Below are 17,858 nucleotides of genomic sequence, written 5' to 3' on the forward strand. Positions count from 1 at the left end.
CTCCGCTCTGCCCCATCCCGCACTCCCCCGCAGCTCCCGGCTGAAGCTCTGCCCCCTCCGCCCTCGCCTTCCCTCCGGGGGCCGAGCCGGGCCGGTCCAACCCCCGGGGCGGGCGGAGGCTGCGGGGGAGGAAATCCAAGCTCCGCTTTCTCAGCCCGGCCCCTCCGTGCCGTCGGGTCGCTCCGCCGCTGTTCCCTTCGGCAGCCGCTCTCCCATCCCGGGGGCGGTGGCGGTGCGGGTCCCCGGTTATCCCGGGATCCCGGTCCCCCCGGGCCGACCCGGGGATGCGGTGGCGGTGCCCATGGTGAGCCGCCGGCACCATGCCGCCCCGCCCGCCCCCGACATGTTCGAGGGCTGCCGGCGGGCGCGGAGCTTGTGGGGCGGCGTGAGGCTGGAGGTGGCCGGGGAAAGCAGCCCCGTAGTGCTACACAGCTTCACCCAGCTCGACCCCGACCTGCCGCCGCTTGAGGTGAGGATGGGGGATATGGGGGGCTGGGGTCTTGCTGTGATGAGTCGGGGCTCAGCTCGGTGCAGGAGGATCGCGGTGCAGCTCCCGGAGTTAAGTACGGGGACAGCTGTGGGACAACGCGGCGTTGTTTCGTTTCGTTTATTAAATAAGCGAGTGGCCCTGCTTGGTGTTTTTGCTCTGAGCGGTGGGCAGGATGCCAGACCGGGCTCTGCAAAGGGCTGCCCTTCCTTTAAACAACGGGAGAAGGGGATAAACCTCAAAACAAGGTTTTTTTGGGTCTTATTCTTGTTAATATCTCAGCTGCTGCAGGCAGGGAACTGCTCTGATCTGTCCTTAAGGACTTTGGGTTCGTCCAAACCACAGAAGTATCCTCTGGGAAGGTTATGGCTATCAGGAAGGCTGTGCTGGAGGATGCAAAATGTTGGTGTTGCTTTGGGTTCGACCCCGGGCTGCTGAGCCCGAGCAGTTTGTTGCATGGAGGTGGAAGCTGAGACACCCAAAATAACGTGAGTCAGAGCTCTGGCTTTTTTCTTCGGAATGGGTGATCATCTTCTGCGTGCCAGGAATGTCATTGATTTGGAACGAGCGATGCTGGGAGGCAGGTTCGGGCATTCCCAGCATCACGGAGCCCTGCAGGCTGGAGGCACAGGGGTTAATATCGGCAGGGTCAGGGGCTGGGCTGGGTGCAGAGCCAGCTGCAGATGTGCTTCGTGGCTCTGGATGCTACTGAGGGGGGTGGGGGGGAATAGGGTGCGCCCTGCAGAACTACTGAGTTCTGTGCAGATATCCAGCATGGCGATCCCATTCCTACCCCATTAACCCACAGTGGAAATTCCTGGTCAGGATGTATGGGAAGGGATCAGTGCTGGCTCCAGCCCTATCGCTTCACCTCTGGCCCTGGCAGCAGGGATTTGTCAGCTCATGGAAACCCTCTCCAGCTTGCTCTTCCTCCCCCTCCTCTTCTCCCCCTGCTTCTCTCTCCTGGGGGTGGGTGTGCTGACATTGTTCGCAGCACATCATCTGGTTCATGTTATGTCTGGCAGGAAGTCCAGCCCCTGCGGCCCGCTGCGCTCCGGGAGGCTGCACGGGGCTGCACTGTTGGAAGGGATGCAGGAGGAGCAGGGAGGGGGGCAGAATGGGGGCTCCTGTGCTTCTCCCCCTGGGGTCAACCACCCCATGCACCCCACAGGAGGCAGAATGGGGCTGCAAAACTGCTGAGAGCAAAGTTATGGCCCTAACTGGTGTTGGGTTGGCCTCTGGGAGTGTGCCCAGATCATGGAATCATTGAGGTTGGAAAAGACCTCTAAGATCATTAAGCCCAACCATCAAGCCATCCCCTCCATGCCCATGTCTTGGAGATGTCTGCTCTGGGCTGTGATGTGGCGGTGTGAGGGCAGAGCAGCCCCAAAAAGCACATTCTAGAGTGGGATATAGCACTCACGTGCAGCAGGATTTGCTTGCTGTCATTGCAGCACGCAGTTGGGGAAAGGCATGCTGAAAGGGGATGAAAAATAAGTCGAGTTGTTGTGGCAACTGTGCTGGCAGCAGCCTGGCTTATAAGCCTCGAGTGAGGTTACTCTGCAAGATGGATTTGGGGAGTAGAAGGTGGATTATTCAGTTCCTCCCCCTCCTGTATTGCTTGGAGGTCCAAGGGCTCTTGAACTGGTTTTAACTGTGGGGAATGGCAGGTTTAAACCAATTGGGTTTTTTTGCATGCCTTTTGCTTGGACCTTCCTGCTTCCAGTCCAGCCCAAATCAGCACTGTGAGTTTGGGGGTCCTCCTGCTCCATGCTGCACACACAGCTGCAGATGGATGGCCCAGACTGGGGCTGGCACTGCCCAACCTCCCTGCGAGCAGTGAGGGCTGATGCCTATTGAAAACTCTTGGATTGTTTCTATTTTGGCTCTGTTTGTTTTCCGAACAATTAGGAGAATTCTCAGTTGCTAAACACGTCCTCGAAAACTTGAATTGCTCAGCCCAGATGCTTGGGAGGTCAGTGCTGGTGCTTTACAGCTGGGAAGGAGGGGCAAAGATCTCACTTAAAAGCCATTTTCTTTCCACTTCCAATGGAAGAGGATCCTTTTCTCTCGCAGCCTGTTCTCCCCGAGGCACCATCTGATATGCCCTGTGCAATCTGCAGGATGGACATCATCTGTCCCTGCTTCTGGAGAGGGACCTGCTTATGGCTCCCAGCCAGAAGGGTTGGGTAAGCAGGGAGCTGGCTGGGATGTGAGTGCAGGAAGGGAGCGAGGAGGTGGGAGGGGTTTCTGATGATTGTTTGATATCGTTAAGAGGAGCTGGAAAGAGCTTCACCATGTGTTTGGATAAGGCTTGCATTGCATGCCCTGTTTCCATAGGGCAGGAAACCCTCCGGGACTGGGACCTCACTGAGGTTTTAGCAGGTTTGTAATCACAGATTAGCAGCCCTGGAAACTGGAATCTTGTTCAGCCCTCCCGGCCCCACAGGCTCCACTTGTGCTGCTCCAGGGCCCCACAATCCTTCTCTGGCTCTGCTATGGCCATTTGTTTTCTGGCTACGGGCAAGGGGTTCCTAAGCAGGGCAACTAAATGTGAGCCTGGAGGATTCCTAGGCTTCCTTGTGCTCCAATTTGGGTGTGGAATGAGCTCAGATTCTGTAGGAAAAGAGCAAAGTGACTGCAGAGCTGTGGGGTCGTACTGCTTGTCCAGCCCTTCTGCTTCCATACTGGGGGCCTGGCTGCAACCACCCCAGTTTGGGCTGGAGTGGGTTGGTCTGGCCATAGGATGGGCTCCATCACCCTTCTGCCTCTAATTGCCAGTCATCATATTCCCCCCAAGAATGTGTAATTGAAAGAGCACAGAGCTTATTTAGGTCACTTCAGACCATATGTAAGTGCTGGGCATCCCCTGCTTGTGCTTTTCTCCAGTGCTGTTATCTCCAGAGCTGCCTGAGTGGCACTTTTTCAAGTCATGTTCCCTTTATGTGAATGCATATTTGCAGCCGGGCTGTTTCAGTTCTCAAATATTTCTCTGTCTCCCACGGACCCAGCAAAAAAGGGGGAGGGATTGCCATTTCCAAGGAGCAGGATTTGGACTCTGAGCTGGCTGCAGTAGGGTCCATACACTAATTTGTTTTATCCTGTGCTGTTCTTGTGCAGTGCTGAGTTAGACCCAGTGGCAGCATCCATGTCCTATCTCAAACAGGGCTCCTGGATTGTCAGAGTTTGTCTTGCTCCTGTCCCAGAACAGGGACTGCCCCACTCGTCACAGCAGCCCCAATGCTCTGCAGTGCTCTTGTGTTTGGACTTTGCTCATGAGCCGTTGGGAGAGGGAAGCCTGGAGCCCTGGGAGCAATGTGGCTGCTCCCTGGGGATTGGCTTTATGGGGGAAGTGAGGGACAGGGGTGTGGATGGGGCGGGGTGAGGCTGGGGTTGGCATTAGGGGGTTGGGGTCAATGCCGCTCTGCTTTAAGGCAATAATGGGCATGGTGGTGATGGGCTGATGGCTGGGTTAGATGATTGTAGTGGTCCTTTCCAACCTTAACGATACTGATGTATGTATGAGCAGTGACTGCAGCACCCAACAATACTGCATCTCCTGATGGGGTTTGTTTTGTTTGATGCTTATGGAATAATGTATACAATCCCTTACAGCCAATAGCTGCATTTGTTGGTACAGATTCATGCAGTGCAGCACTTCTGCTATCAGATAACCCCAGAATGCTTGGTATGTCTTGTGGCCAGCAGTGAGTTTGCTCCTGTTATGCCATGGGGATGTAGATGGGCCTTGTGCTGGGATGGCAGAGGTGGAATGGAGGTGGCCGAGGTGTTCCCAAGGCTGGTGGTGGAATAGAGGAGTTGTTTTGGCTCACGCATGGCACAGACTGGGGAGGAAAGTCATCGGAATCTGGAATGCTGGGGCATTATTTTTAGTGTGGCTTTTCTTTCTGCTAACCACGCTTTAACAACGAGCAGCTGAGCTGAGTGCCTGTGTGCAGACCTGGCTTTAAAGGCCTTGCTACCCATCTTACCAGAGCTGCTTTTCATGTAGGGAGCAAAACCACGAGGCATTTCCCTGCTCTTTGCAGCGGTTGTGTCTCTATGGTGACCCGAAAGCTGAGAGCCCCTGCCCTGACTCTGAAGTTGATGTTTTGGTTTGTGAAGCAATGTGGGTTTGGTTTGGGACTGTTTTGGAGTCAGAACTCAGCTCAGAAAGCCACGCTGGGCAGAGCATGGCATGGAGCTGCCAGGGGCATCACTTATCTATGGGGAGCACTGGGGATGCTGCACATGGTCAGCTTGGATCCCAAACTTCACCTTCTAGTCTGGGCCCAAAATAAAGGGGGTTTTGGTGAAAGATGTTGTATAAAAAGCTCTGTGGGTGGCTGTGTGCATCAGGGCTGCTGAGGGACATGCATGGCTCTGTTATGGGGGACCCAGGAGCGATGTTCTGATGGTCTGGATGACACAGGTTGCTACATCCCATCCTGGTTGCAGCAGTGGGAGCTGGCACCTGGACAGCCTGTGCTGCTGCAGCTCCGCTGTGACTCAGAGCATCACCATCGCTGTGGTGTTGCAACCAAGTGCTCACTGCCTGGGGTGTTCCTTAGGGGCTGTCCCATGCATCCCCTCTCTCACCATCCTGCTCATTCTCCTGCAAAGCTTGGCTCTAAAGGAGTTGGGAGTGTGTTGGGGTTGATTCCTCTTCACCCAGGCCATGGAAGGAGCTTTGTACAGAAGGAGCTGGTGTACCCCTGTTGTCCCACATCAGATTAGTATTTCACTATGAAGGGAAGGGCTGCATGAAGCTGCCAGGTCTCCACCTCCAGATTTTGGGGGGCAGCAGGGCTTGCTGCAGGTCGCTGTGGCTGCTGCTCAGACGGGGGCAACTGCAGGAATGGGGCTGAGGCTCTACTGGGAATAAGGGGGGGGAATTGTGGCTGAGGGGGTTCACCCACCCTGGGAACCCCATTCCTCCCCTGGGATGCTCACACCCATTCCTATAGGCAGGGCTCTGGAGTGCATGTTCAGGCACTTGACAACAGCTCGATTTTTGTGTTGTGTTTTTTTTTTCCCCCAGTTGTTTTCTCTCCAAAGGTGCCAATTAAAATTAAACCCTCAGTGGCTTCAGCTGTGGAAATCACACCGTGTAGTTGACTTTGCATCCTGACTTCAGGCCCCCCCAGGTGCCGGCGTGTTGACTCCTGCCTCTGTACCTGCTTATGTAGCACCTCTTGCTCATTGACACTTAGTTAAGTAATGCTCTGACGCTGAGAGTTCCTTGATTACAAGGTGAAAGCGTTGCTCTTCTCCCTTCCATCTTCCTACAAAGCAAAGCTGCCGCAGAGAACCACACAGAGGGGAAAAAACATGCAAAAGGAAAAGGTCCAAAGTGAGAACATCCCCTGCTCAGCTTCTCCCCGAACACAGGGGAACCATGGCTGAGCATCCATGGGTCAGAGGGAAGCTGGGAGCACAGGGGAACCATGGCTGAGCATCCATGGGTCAGAGGGAAGCTGGGAGCACAGGGGAACCATGGCTGAGCATCCATGGGTCAGAGGGAAGCTGGGAGCACAGGGGAACCATGGCTGAGCATCCATGGGTCAGAGGGAAGCTGGGAGCAGTCGGGGTCAGCCCGCGGCTGCGCAGCAAATGGAGGCTGCTACGTCACACTGCAGGGTGGGAGCTGGGGGCACGGCCAGCAAACAAAGCACTGCTTTTATGCCTTTTGCCGGCAGCCCCTCGCCCTGCCTCCCTGCCCTGGATTGTTCATGCATTTTCTCTGCTTCAGCTGTTTACTGGGTCAGCCCGCCGCGGACACGCACGCACAGTGGTAGCATTGAGTTGGGTTGGGAGAGCGCCCGACGTTGTGCCCTTTGCAGGGTAAATAGGGGGCACTGGGAGCCCTGTGGCATCTTCCTCCTCCTCCTCTTCCTCTGGGATTTTGGGCATGGGGGTGATCTGGTCTCATCGGCTGTGCTCATGTTTCAATCTCTAAACAGGGCTTTGGTTCTTGGACAGCCTCCAGATTGTCCATCCCGATCTGCATGCCTGATGGAATGATGGAACCGCAGAGCTCTGTTTGGCTTTTTGCAAGCTGCAGCCATTGAGTTGGTGCACAGCTATGTGGGGGTGTTATCCAGCCTGCTTGGGAATGGCAAACCCCAACCATCCCTCCCAGGTGTGTGCTGCCTCCATGTGGGTCACCCATGTGGTGGGGCTGGGGGGAGATTTGGCAGTGGAATCTGGTTTTGGAGCAGCTGATGTTGCTTAACATTCAATTTTTGGCTGTCTAGACAGGCACATGGGCTGTGAATCGAAGGTAGGAGGATATGGATTTGTGGCTTTGTGACTCTGGGAATGCAAAGATTTTTGGGTAGGTGAACTGTCTGGTTTGTAAGTGTTGATACAGGCCAGAGACAGGCATTGTGCTGGAACTGAGACCACTAAGAGATCTGTGCCCTGTGCTGTCCTGTAATCAGAAACACCTGGGATAACATAACTCAGAATGCAGTAGGGGACATCCCATTGAGGTCAGTGGACTCTGCATGCTGACCATTTGCTAACACCTTTGGGATGCAGGTGGTGCAAAAAGGGGTGCATTTCAGTATCAGGATCAGCAGGGTGGCATGAAATCCTGTATTCTTGGGCCTACGTGGGGCACACGCCTGTTTCTTTGCACTCAAACAAGGCAATGAAAACCTCTCACACTGCGTGGGACTTAGATAAAAAATGCATTTCACTTTTTGACCTTGTTCCTGTGAGCTCCTTCCAGATTTCTCTGTTCCCTCTTAGTGGAACACAGACCTTTCCTCCCAGCTTGTTGTGAGCCACTTGAGCTGTGCTTACTCTTACAGAGTGCTACGCATTAATATTTTATCCACCAGTCGCACAGTGCTGGTTTCACTTCCAGCAATTACCCTGCAGGCTCCAGGCTCCTTCACAGCCATTGCTGTCCCAGCACAGCCCCAGCTGCATCCCTCAGATGCAGCCCTGACCGTGTGGGGTGTTGGTGCTGAGCTGGGATGCTGCAGGAGCACACGTTGGAGTGCTTACGAATGCACAGCAAAGCAAAGTGGAGCAAGAGCTGGAAGTGCTGCGTCGGCTGGATGCTTTTTCCATGGACGTAGAGAGGAAGCAAAACCTGCTGCAGTCAGTTTGCTGCTGTGCTTCGACACGTCCCTGTGTAGGAAGCGTGGGGTTACGCAGTCACCACGGGTGGCTAATGGAGCTGTTGTCCCCATGGCTGATCCCCTTGAGGTTGCTGGGGATGGAATGGACACACAGCATTTTTACCCAGCTTTTGACTCTTGATTTCCAGACCATAAAAAGAGTGAAGTTCTGACATGTAGGAAGGCTCGAAGTTTTCTTTGAAAGCCAAACAAATGCAAACGGAGGAGGAATCCTGCATATCTGCTCTGTCTTGTTTCTGGACTGGAGCTCTGAGCTCCTAATCCTCTCTCCAGCCACTGACTCACTGTGTGCGAGTCACAAGATGCCTTTGTACCAGATCCTCCTTTCTCTTCTTCCTAAACCAGGCAGGCGGAGGCAGCTGCTTTTGAGTGTTCTCTGCAGCCGTGCTGCGTTATGGACACCAGCACAGCAAGTGGGATTAGATGTGGCACTTGGGGATGTGGTGGGGATGGGTTGGGGTTGAACTTGGTGATCTTAGTGGTCTTTTCCAACCGTAATGATTCTATTCTGTGTGACCTGCTACCTGCCTCAGGCAGACCCTAATGGAAGAGGGGTCAAACCCTCCTGATAGTCAATTGGGGTGGCTGGGGATGCCTTCCCTCTGCCCACCCAGCTGCTTTGGGGTGCACAGCCCCAGCTGCTCCCTACAGCTTCTCCTGCTTCAACTCCTGGAGTTGAGCGTGTCAGGGAGCCTGGGCAGCAGAGCCAAGCAGCTGATGGGTGAGAACAGCCCCCCAGCTGTCGCTGCAGTCCGGGTGTCCTGGCAAAAACAGTCCCTTTTCACAGCCGGCTGAAGCTTCGCTTCTGGCCCTTATTCTGTTCTTTTCCTGTTTCCCCCTTTGTTGTTATTTTATGTTGGAACCGTTCCTGGTCTGAAGTGGCTCAGAGCAGGCAGGAAGGAAGGCTGAGAACGTCAGAAAGTCAAAGAAGAAAACACGTCTGTCTGTCTGCTGGTCACCCCAGTGCTGCAGCACTGTGTGGGGCTGGGATTTAAGCTCCAGTGGGGCAGTGAAACACAGAACAAGGGGAAAGGACACAGTGTGAGATTGACCTGCCTAGGTCTGCTGGAGAGCCTTGGTACCCAAGTGGTACAGTGGGTATGGTGTTGGGATGTGGGCATGGCACAGTGATGGTGTTGGGAGCTGTGGGTACTGCAGCATTAGGCACCTTTCTCCAAATCAAGGCATCACCCACCAGCTCTGTGGGCTTCCTGAGTGTGGCCAGAGAAAGGAAATGGCTGAGGAGCAGATGGGATGTTCCCAACCCACCACGACAGGGACAACATCTGCTGGGGTTTTGCACTGGAAGTCCCCATGAGGAAGGGTGTTGTGCTGCATGCTCTCATTTTGTGTGGGCAGGATGGGGGGTACTTCTGCTTTTGCGGTCTTTCTCTGCGGTTCACGGAACTGAACTTGTTTTCCTTTCACTAGATGGGGGTGGCTTTTTGTTTCCAGTTTCCTTTGCATAACGCCGTCCGTTTTGGTTTACATAAGAGGCCCCAAAGTTACTGCTGTGCATTGCGTGGGGTCAGGATCTGCTCCTGGGGGCGAAATGAAAGTTAACTCAGAGATGTTGGAAACCACGAGGAAATGTCCTTGGTTTCTTTTCTGTCTGAAAGAGCCAATTTCCCATTGCTGGAGGAAGGTATTATTACAAGAATGGACTGGAGGCTGAGAAGCCCAACCCCCAGTATCTTTTTGTCTTCCATCTGGCTTTTGAACCCATGCAAATACAGAGCTTCAATGGGAAACTCCAGCTCAAGCAATTCCCTTTTGGGTTGGGGATGTGCCATGGAAAGGTCCGTGCTGCACTGTGCCCACTTACAGAACTCAAGTTCTGCGTTGCAGCGCTGAAGGGGAGCCAAGCAAGGCAGCCATCCTGAGCTTTCAACCAGCTGTTGCTGAGGGAGCATCAGTTAAAGCTCTTTAAGCAGTTTTGTCTCTTCCACGTGTGTTGAAATTAATACCTTTTTCCACTAACAGTTCATTATTTTGTGTCTTTGGAAGCCAGCACTCTAACCCAGGGCCACGTGGGAGCGGAGCTCTTAAGACCTGGTAATTGTGGGGATAATGGTGTGCGATGCACAGGAACGTGGTCATGCTCACACTTAATCCTGCTCTGTGCTCCTGTCTTTCCAAAATCACGTCTGTGACTCATCTCCAAGGCTCTCCAGAACATGGTTTCCTAGCCACTATGTTCTTTGCTGTTTGGGTTTGGTGTTTCCCCCCATTGGGCTGATGCAGGCAGGCTCCTGCTGCTCCATTCCTCGTTGCTTGCACCGCAGCCCCTCCTCCAGGCTCTCAAACCTTGCCTGAATCCTCTTGCTCGTTATTAAACCCCTGTGTGCAGACGTGGGCTCAGCGCCGCGCTGTGTACCAGAACACGCGCCCGAGAGCGGAAGAGTTTATTGCACGGAGCAGGAATTCCTCCCCGCTGCAGTCAGCACAGCTTTGAACCGAGGGCCAGAGCTCAGCGTTGCTCACACAGCCCAGGGCAAAACACAGCTCCGAGGAGCTGGAAAAGCAGGCGGGCCATCTGGTGCGGCCGCCAGTTCATATTTCAGGGGGTGAACTCCCACAGCGTTCACTTATGGCTTTTGCAAAAGTCTCCATGCAGAACTGCTTGCTTGATTCCCCACCAGGTTAAACAAGAGCGGGGTTTTCTTGCTCTGCCTCCATTGGAATGGCTGGATGTTCAGGGCTGCTGAGCTGTAGATGTGGTGGCTGAGTGATTGTTTTTGCTGCGTTCCTGTTTCTTTTTGTGCTTTGGATCTCATTTTACACTGCATTCAGCCCCTTCTACATGAGCGTGGTAGAAGGCACAAATCTCAGAGCGGTCAGTAGAAGTGGAAGGGGCTGCTCACCCATATCAATGCTGAGTGCTTTAGGTGGAGCTGCTCATGAGGGAGGGTTTGCATTGAAGGCCGTGTCCTACAAAGCAGAGATGTGAGCTTGCTGAGGTGTGCTGCACAGCCTAGGCCTCGCTGTTGCTTTTTGCTCGGTTGCTTTTTAACGCACACGTGCAGAATGCACAATCAGCATCTTGGAGAAAGAGCGGTAGGAAAGAGGAAGCTCACGCTGAATATAAATAACCAGATTTTAGAATGTAGCAGTGTAGCAGCTCGCCCAGCTCTTGGCGTGAGCCAAACTGGAGACTGCTGGGAGCCGCGTGCTGTGCGTGTGGTTTGCAAAGGGGGAACTTTGGGGGATATCACAGGAGTCAGCAAACAAAGAAATGAATGAATCTTGACAGTCTTGAATATGGGAAGGAAATGAAATTCGCCTCTACACGCATCAGAATCGGGTGTGCTTTTTCTGCACGTGACGTGAAATACAAGAGGTGGAAGCCCTCGCAGTTGTGGCAATAATTTCCACTGTAGTTGCACAGCAGCTGCCAATGATTCATGCATTGATCTCGGGACATTTCGTCCTCTCACATGATTTGATTTCTTAACTAATTTGACTGCACCTCGACGAGCATCTGCTTTTTCTTGGTTCTTTGCGTCCAAGTTTTCCGATGACCTGGTCAAACCTCTGCTCGGATTTTGTTTGGAGCTTTTTGTTCAGCATCTCCTGGACCTACAGCCCTCACATCCATGGGGAGAGGATTAGGAGGAGAGTACTTTGCAAGAAGCTGGGGTGTTCCTGGTGCATGCTGAGTCGTACTGCTCAGTTTAAGCCGTGGTCTGGCTTCAAGGGAAAGACATGGGAAGGAAGTGGCTTAGTGGGCATGGTGGTGATGGTTGGAATAGATGATCCTCGCCATCTTTTCCGAGCACTGTGATTCTATGAAGCGCTGAGACCACCACTGGGAGCAGCATGGGATGGGGCACCTGCTGGTTGCCTTAGTCCTCAGCAAGCTCTGAGCAGTTGCCATTCCTTAGGGGGTTTCAGTGCTCTGCAGACTGCAGGGAAAGCTGCAGGCTGTTGTTGGCAATGGGCTGGCAGTGTTCTGCACTCAGCATGTGGCTGCATCCCCCTGCTAAAGCTCTTACTGCTTCCAGGAGTTCTCCCCATCTGCTGGGCAGTGGGTTTTGCCATGTGCGATGCCCCAAATGGTGTGGGTGGGGGCTGGAGGGAGGGAGCTACAGAAATCCTCTTAGGAGAGTTAGGAGAGGTGCTGACTCAGCAGAGTGTGGTGAGAGGGGGCCAAACTGCATCTGAGGTGGTTTCTATATCCCCAGAACAGAAACATGAGCCTCATGGCAGGGTCTGGTAATGGCCCTGGGTACAACCATCTGTTCATATGTCCCCAAGGGCACCCACCCTATTGCTGCTCTCTGAGTTTTCTTCCACAATTCAGGCTGCCCAGAGAAGTTGAGGACACCCATCTCTGGAGATGTTCAAGGCCAGGCTGGATGGGGCCCTGGGCAGCCTGATCTGGTGCCTTATTTAGTGGTTGGTAACCCTGCCTGAGCCATGGGTGTTGGAGCTGGATGGTCTGTTAGGGCCCATCCAACCCAACCCATTCTACTCTAGGATTTGAGCAACCCCCTTGACTTTCTGCCCAGCATGCTTGGCCAACATTGCCCAAAGCTCATGGATAGCTTCGTTCTCCAGTTGTTATTTGTTATGAGGCTTTGGGTGCTTGAGGTGCTCAGCTGAAGCTAGGGCAGATTACTGAGATTACGGTTAGAGCCAGCAGCAATGTCACCTTATGTCATATAAAGGCACAGGGAGGGAGATAACTGGGGTGTGGGCATGCAGAGTCTTGGCTCTGCTTGGGCGTAGGTGGGTGAACAAATTGTCTTTGGGATACCCCATCCAGGCTTAGGAGAGCATCTGTGCCACATGTTACCCTCCTTATCTCATGGTGTATCTTGTTGTCCCGTGCAGAGCTCCACACAGGAGATTGGAGAAGAGCTGGAGGATGGTGTAATCTACAGCATATCGCTGCGCAAAGTGCAGCTCCATCACACAGCCAACAAGGGGCAGCGATGGCTGGGGGTAAGTGGGGGATTTTCTGCCACACAGAATGACGTGGTGTCAGGGCTCAGCAGTGTCTTTACTGGGCTACATCCTTGTGTCCCCACATGCTCATGTTCTTGGAGCTCCTTCCAAGCACAATCTGAAAATCATGTATTCATTTGGGCAATCCATCTTCATCCACCCCGCTGACTTCTGCTCCTGTCCCAGCAGTTCGAGAACGAGTCAGCCTTAAACCTCTATGAGACGTGTAAGGTGCGGACGATAAAAGCTGGGACCTTGGAGAAGCTGGTGGAGTACCTGGTTTCAGCCTTCAAGGGCAATGATTCCACCTATGTCACCATTTTCCTGTGCACTTACCGGGCCTTTGCCACCACCAAGCAAGTGCTGGACCTGCTGCTTAACAGGTGAGGTGTCCGTGCCCCAAAATGCAGATAGAAGTGGCTGATGTCTGAGCATCCTCAGCCAGGAGAGCTCCAGCATCTTATGTCATGTCTTGGAGGTCTGATGGGCTTCTCCCATCCCCCTCAGGTATGGCAAACTGCACGTGCAGACAAACGGGGACCACGCCAGGCACGTTGTGGATGAGAGGATGGAGCTGAAGAAGTAAGTCTGACCATACTGGGGGTGACTGCTGTTCAGTTCTCGCATGGAGGCATGTGCTGTCCTATATGTTTCTCATGACCTCACCCAGCTCTCCCCTCTGTTCCTTTCCCCATAGCACCATCTCCTCCATCCTGGGCGCCTGGTTGGACCAGTACTCAGAGGACTTCCGTAAACCCCCAGACTTTGCCTGCCTCAAGCAGCTCATCTCCTACGTGCGCCATAACATCCCTGGTTCAGACCTGGAGCGCAGAGCCCGCATCCTCCTGGCCCAGTTTCAGCAGCAGGAGCAGAGCGAGACTGAAGCAGAAGGTGGGGATGGTTCCCTGCTCATGGGGATATCAGGGTCTGTAAGGAGCTTCAGGTGTTACCACGTGGCTGGATGTGGAGGTACACAGGGAAGCTAATCCAGCTGAGATAGAAGTGGGATTTCTAAGTGGATTGGTTAATCTGCCTTTAATCCTCTGCAGACACTTGCATCCGGGTTAAATACGCCTGTGTGTTTATCTGAGCCTTATGCTGAGGTGTGAAAGCAGAGCTGCTGGAGGTGGGATGTGGTGTGGGATGCAGTGGGGTTCTGTGCTGCAGGGCTCAGCTTTGTGCCATCTTCACAGCTGTGGATCACGGTGGCTGCACGTTCCAGCTGGTGGAGGAGAACGGGGTCGGGGATGGGAAGTCAGATTTCCTCTCCTTCTCCCCTGAGATGGTGGCAGAGCAGTTCACACTCATGGATGCTGTGAGTACTCATTCAGCACAGGGTCAGTGCTGCTGCTCTGGGCACAAACCACTGTGTTCCCTCACACACCACTCCATCTTTTCCCCTAAGAGACCCATCCCATCCCTTTATCTTCCAGGAGCTGTTTAAGAAAGTGGTGCCTTACCACTGCTTGGGCTGCATCTGGTCCCAGCGAGACAAGAAAGGCAAAGAACACCTGGCACCCACCATCCGTGCCACTGTCTCGCAGTTCAATAGCGTGGCCAACTGTGTCATTGCCACGTGCCTCGGGGACCGGACCCTGAAGCCACAGCAGAGGGCTAAAGTGGTGGAGAGATGGATCGAAGTGGCTCGGGTAGGACAAGTGCAGCCCCATTCACTTTGCCCAGGGCTGGGGGTTTGTGGTGTACAAATCAAAGCAGATCCCTTGGCTTTGTTTAACATCAAGCCCTGCTGTCCCCTTTATCTGCTTTCAGGAGTGCCGCATCCTGAAGAACTTCTCCTCGCTCAGAGCCATCCTTTCAGCTCTGCAGTGCAACGCTGTGCACCGGCTGAAGAAGACCTGGGATGAGGTCCTGCGGTGAGCAGCACCTGGGGGTCCTGGGGGTGCTGGGTGGTCTCAGGGGGTGGCTGTGCTGGAGCTGTGGCCCTTCAGTGTATAGACAAGAGATGTGTAAATGGGATCATTGCGGCTCTGGCATTGCCCAAAGCCAAGGGATCTGAGGAGAGTGAGGAAACAAAGGCAGTACTGTCTGCTTCTCCTTTCCATCTGAACACCCTGGAATAACCCCAGTCAGCAAGGCCTGCTGCAGCTGTGAGCTTTGCTGGGGTCATTTGGGTGCGCAAGGAAGAGACCCAGTGTGGCACCATTGCTGACTTCCTTGTCTTTCCCCCCGAGCAGGGAGAGCTTCCGCACTTTCCATGAGCTCTCAGAGATCTTCTCCGATGAGAACAACCACTCCTTGAGCCGGGAGCTGCTCATTAAGGTATGGGGCACCTGCAAGTCCTGACAAGGAGCTTGGGCTGGTGTTGGCTGAAAAGGTCCCTGTTGTTCCATCTGCCAGGCAAACTGGGCATTCTGCTTTTCTACCCCAAAAGCTGTCATTGCATGAAGGTCTTAAAGCAGTTGAATGGGTAGAGATAAGCAGTGGGATATGGTCTGGTGCACCTGAGGATGGCCTTTAACCAGATGCAAAGTTCAGCTCTCCATAGGCCTCCTGGGTTAACATGGGGCAGTGGGGTTTGGGAAAGGCTGAAGCCAGGTGTCCTCACAGCTTTCCAGCTCCAGACTGGGGGCTGAGATCACATGAAATACAAAAGGGAACAAAACAGCCCATTGAAGAGCTATTTATACAGAGAGCTGGAAATGGGAGCAGCACTTCCTATTCATTAAGCCTCTCCTCCCTGTTTAGCCCTGAAAAAGCTCAGCTTAGATTTCCTTCTCTTCCCCTCATTCCCTCTGCGAGGAAATGGCAGCAATAAAAGTGGCTGTGAATTTTAGCTCACGTTTTCCACTGGTGCTGATGTTGTCTCTCCCCACCATCCAGGAGGGCACGTCCAAATTTGCCACCTTGGAGATTAACCCAAAGAGGGCCCAGAAGCGGCAGCAGCAGCAGCGAGAGATGGTGAGTGGGTGTTTTCACATCCCCATATCCCTGCTGGGTGGCTTCCAGCTTTCTGCTGACCTCAGCCGTCCCTCCCTGTCCCCCAGGGTGTGATGCAGGGCACTATTCCCTATCTCGGCACCTTCCTCACGGACCTGGTGATGCTCGACACCGCCATGAAGGATTTCCTGGATGTACGTACCTCCATCTCCATCCTCCTCCTTTCCTTCGTGCTTAGACATCCCCATAGCCTGGCAGTTCAGTGTGGAGGGTTGATCCCCAGAGCACTTGTTGCTGTCCCTTTGGGCATCCCATAGCCAACACTGCCACCCTATGCATCCCATAGCCAACGTTGTCCCTATGCATCCCATAGCCAGTGTTGTCCCTATGCATCCCATAGCCAATGTTGTCCCTATGCATCCCATAGCCAACGTTGTCCCTGTGCATCCCATAGCCAACGTTGTCCCTGTGCATCCCATAGCCAACACTGCCACCCTATGCATCCCATACACACCCCGGCAGGCTCTGTCAATGGGCCGCTCTTACAGCGCCCCCTGGTGGGCATGGCGTGCACTGCAGCCGGAGCGGAGCTTTGTCCCTCCCTGTCCCTGCTTCCCGCTGACACCCTTCTTTTCTTCTCCTTCTTTTGCAGGGAGGGCTGATCAACTTTGAGAAGAGAAGGAAGGTGAGAGTTTGCACGGCTGGGTGGTGGGAGGTGGCTGGCGTTGTGCGAGCCCAGGCTCTGCCAATCTCTTTGGGAGGAGATTCTGGTCCTTCCTAGGCACCTTGGTGCATTGGGTTGGGCTGTTTGCAGAGGGTTGTGGGGCTGTGGACAGAAAGGGGTCATGACCATCTCTGTTGGATGCAGGAGTTTGAAGTCATTGCCCAGATCAAGCTGCTTCAGTCAGCCTGCAACAACTACAGCTTCACTCAGGAGGACCATTTTGTGGACTGGTTCCATAGCCTGGAGCGGCTCAGTGAGGCCGAGAGGTGAGTGCAAGCAGGGCTGTGCTGCTGCTGGTGCATTGGAAAGCTACAGGGAGCTCTGAAACCTTTATCTCTCCCCCAGCTATGGGCTGTCATGTGAGATTGAGCCACTGTCCGAGTCAGCCAGCAACACACTGAAGGCAAAGAAGAACACAGGAATCATCAAGAGATGGAGCGAGTGAGTCTGTTTGCCCCAGTGGGACCCAGTTGGAGACAAGGGTCAGTGCCATCATGTCCTTCCCTGGGCCTGCTCTCTTCTTACCCTCTCCTATCTCCCTGCAGCCGGCAGCCAGCCAGCACTGAGCCCTGTGCCAGTGGCAGTTCCCACTCCAAGTCCTTTGACCAGCTCAAGTGCGGGCAGTACCTGTGCAGTGGGGATGCCACTGACTCAGTCAGTGTCACCTCTGCTGGTTCCAGCAGCTCTGATGTGGAGGAGATCAACATCAGCTTCATCCCTGAGTCCCCCGACTGCCAGGAGAAGAAGGTATGGGGCAGCTTGTGGGGCTCCTGAAGCAGGTGCTCCCCTCAAGAGGGAATGGCCCCTGCTTTGCATGGGGGCTGGGGAGCTGGGGGCTGCTTCTGCCCTGCTGGAGCGAGGGAGGCCCCTGCTCTTTGTGGTGGAGCTGGGCTTGCCTTGGCACAGCAGGGTCTGGCAGCTCTGGTGGCTGTACGTCCCCTGCTGGCGCAGGGCAATGAGATCCCTCTGGCCTCCCTCCCCCAGCACTCGTACACCCCGTCTGTGGCTGATGGAGAAGCTAAACCCACTGTGTCCTCCGCATCCCCTCTCCTCCCTGCCCTCCAGTTCTGGGAATCCACCTCTCTCTCCTCCCTGGACACGTCAGGCATCGGCTCAGGCTCCAGCAGTGCCTCATCATCCTCCGTCTCCTCTACACCAGTGACAGCATCCCGCACTCACAAACGCTCCGTCTCCGGCATCTCCAGCTACTCGTCTCTCTCGCTGCCCCTTTACAACCAGCAGGTGGACGACTGCTGTATCATCCGTGTCAGCCTGGCTGTGGACAACGGCAACATGTACAAGAGCATCTTGGTTAGCACCCAGCACCCACATCAATTTCAGGGTTGGGAGGCTTGTCATGCTTGGATGCGGGCATGTCTGACACTGAGAGGACATGGAGGTGGGAGATGTTACGCTGTTTTGTGCAGTATGGTGGTTAACAGTGCTGTGTGCTCATAGGTGACCAGCCAGGATAAGACACCGGTCGTTATTCGCAAGGCCATGGCCAAACACAACTTGGATGGGGACCGGCCTGAAGACTACGAGCTCGTTCAGATCATCTCAGAGGAGAGAGGTGTGTATGGGGGGTGGGATTCTCTTCCTGGCTTGGGCTCTGGGTGGGAGCAAACTGTGCAGCTGACTCCCC

The 17,858-nt window shown here is 54.2% G+C and overlaps 1 protein-coding gene across 12 annotated transcripts in view; it reads left to right on the forward strand.

The window, feature by feature from the left end:
- RALGDS (ral guanine nucleotide dissociation stimulator) overlaps window positions 1–17,858 on the forward strand; it is a 39,064-nt gene that overhangs the window by 19,169 nt on the left and 2,037 nt on the right. For 3 of the 12 annotated variants that reach the window (XM_015879316.3, XM_015879314.3, XM_015879317.3), the window contains exons 2-17: window positions 12,478–12,588; window positions 12,778–12,974; window positions 13,099–13,173; window positions 13,289–13,482; window positions 13,785–13,906; window positions 14,025–14,240; window positions 14,362–14,465; window positions 14,787–14,871; window positions 15,433–15,510; window positions 15,597–15,683; window positions 16,142–16,174; window positions 16,358–16,479; window positions 16,559–16,654; window positions 16,759–16,960; window positions 17,198–17,524; window positions 17,672–17,786. In XM_015879316.3, the coding sequence (XP_015734802.1) occupies window positions 12,478–12,588; window positions 12,778–12,974; window positions 13,099–13,173; window positions 13,289–13,482; window positions 13,785–13,906; window positions 14,025–14,240; window positions 14,362–14,465; window positions 14,787–14,871; window positions 15,433–15,510; window positions 15,597–15,683; window positions 16,142–16,174; window positions 16,358–16,479; window positions 16,559–16,654; window positions 16,759–16,960; window positions 17,198–17,524; window positions 17,672–17,786 (2,164 nt within the window). Of the gene's footprint in view, window positions 1–174; window positions 470–6,587; window positions 6,630–12,477; window positions 12,589–12,777; window positions 12,975–13,098; window positions 13,174–13,288; window positions 13,483–13,784; window positions 13,907–14,024; window positions 14,241–14,361; window positions 14,466–14,786; window positions 14,872–15,432; window positions 15,511–15,596; window positions 15,684–16,141; window positions 16,175–16,357; window positions 16,480–16,558; window positions 16,655–16,758; window positions 16,961–17,197; window positions 17,525–17,671; window positions 17,787–17,858 lie in introns of those variants that run through there. The other 9 variants (XM_085521224.1, XM_085521221.1, XM_085521226.1 and 6 more) reach the window with 7 other exon arrangements.

Source organism: Coturnix japonica, chromosome 21 (genome assembly GCF_054131305.1).
Source record: "Coturnix japonica strain WE chromosome 21, WE-NBRP24, whole genome shotgun sequence".
In the NCBI taxonomy this organism is placed as follows: domain Eukaryota; kingdom Metazoa; phylum Chordata; class Aves; order Galliformes; family Phasianidae; genus Coturnix; species Coturnix japonica.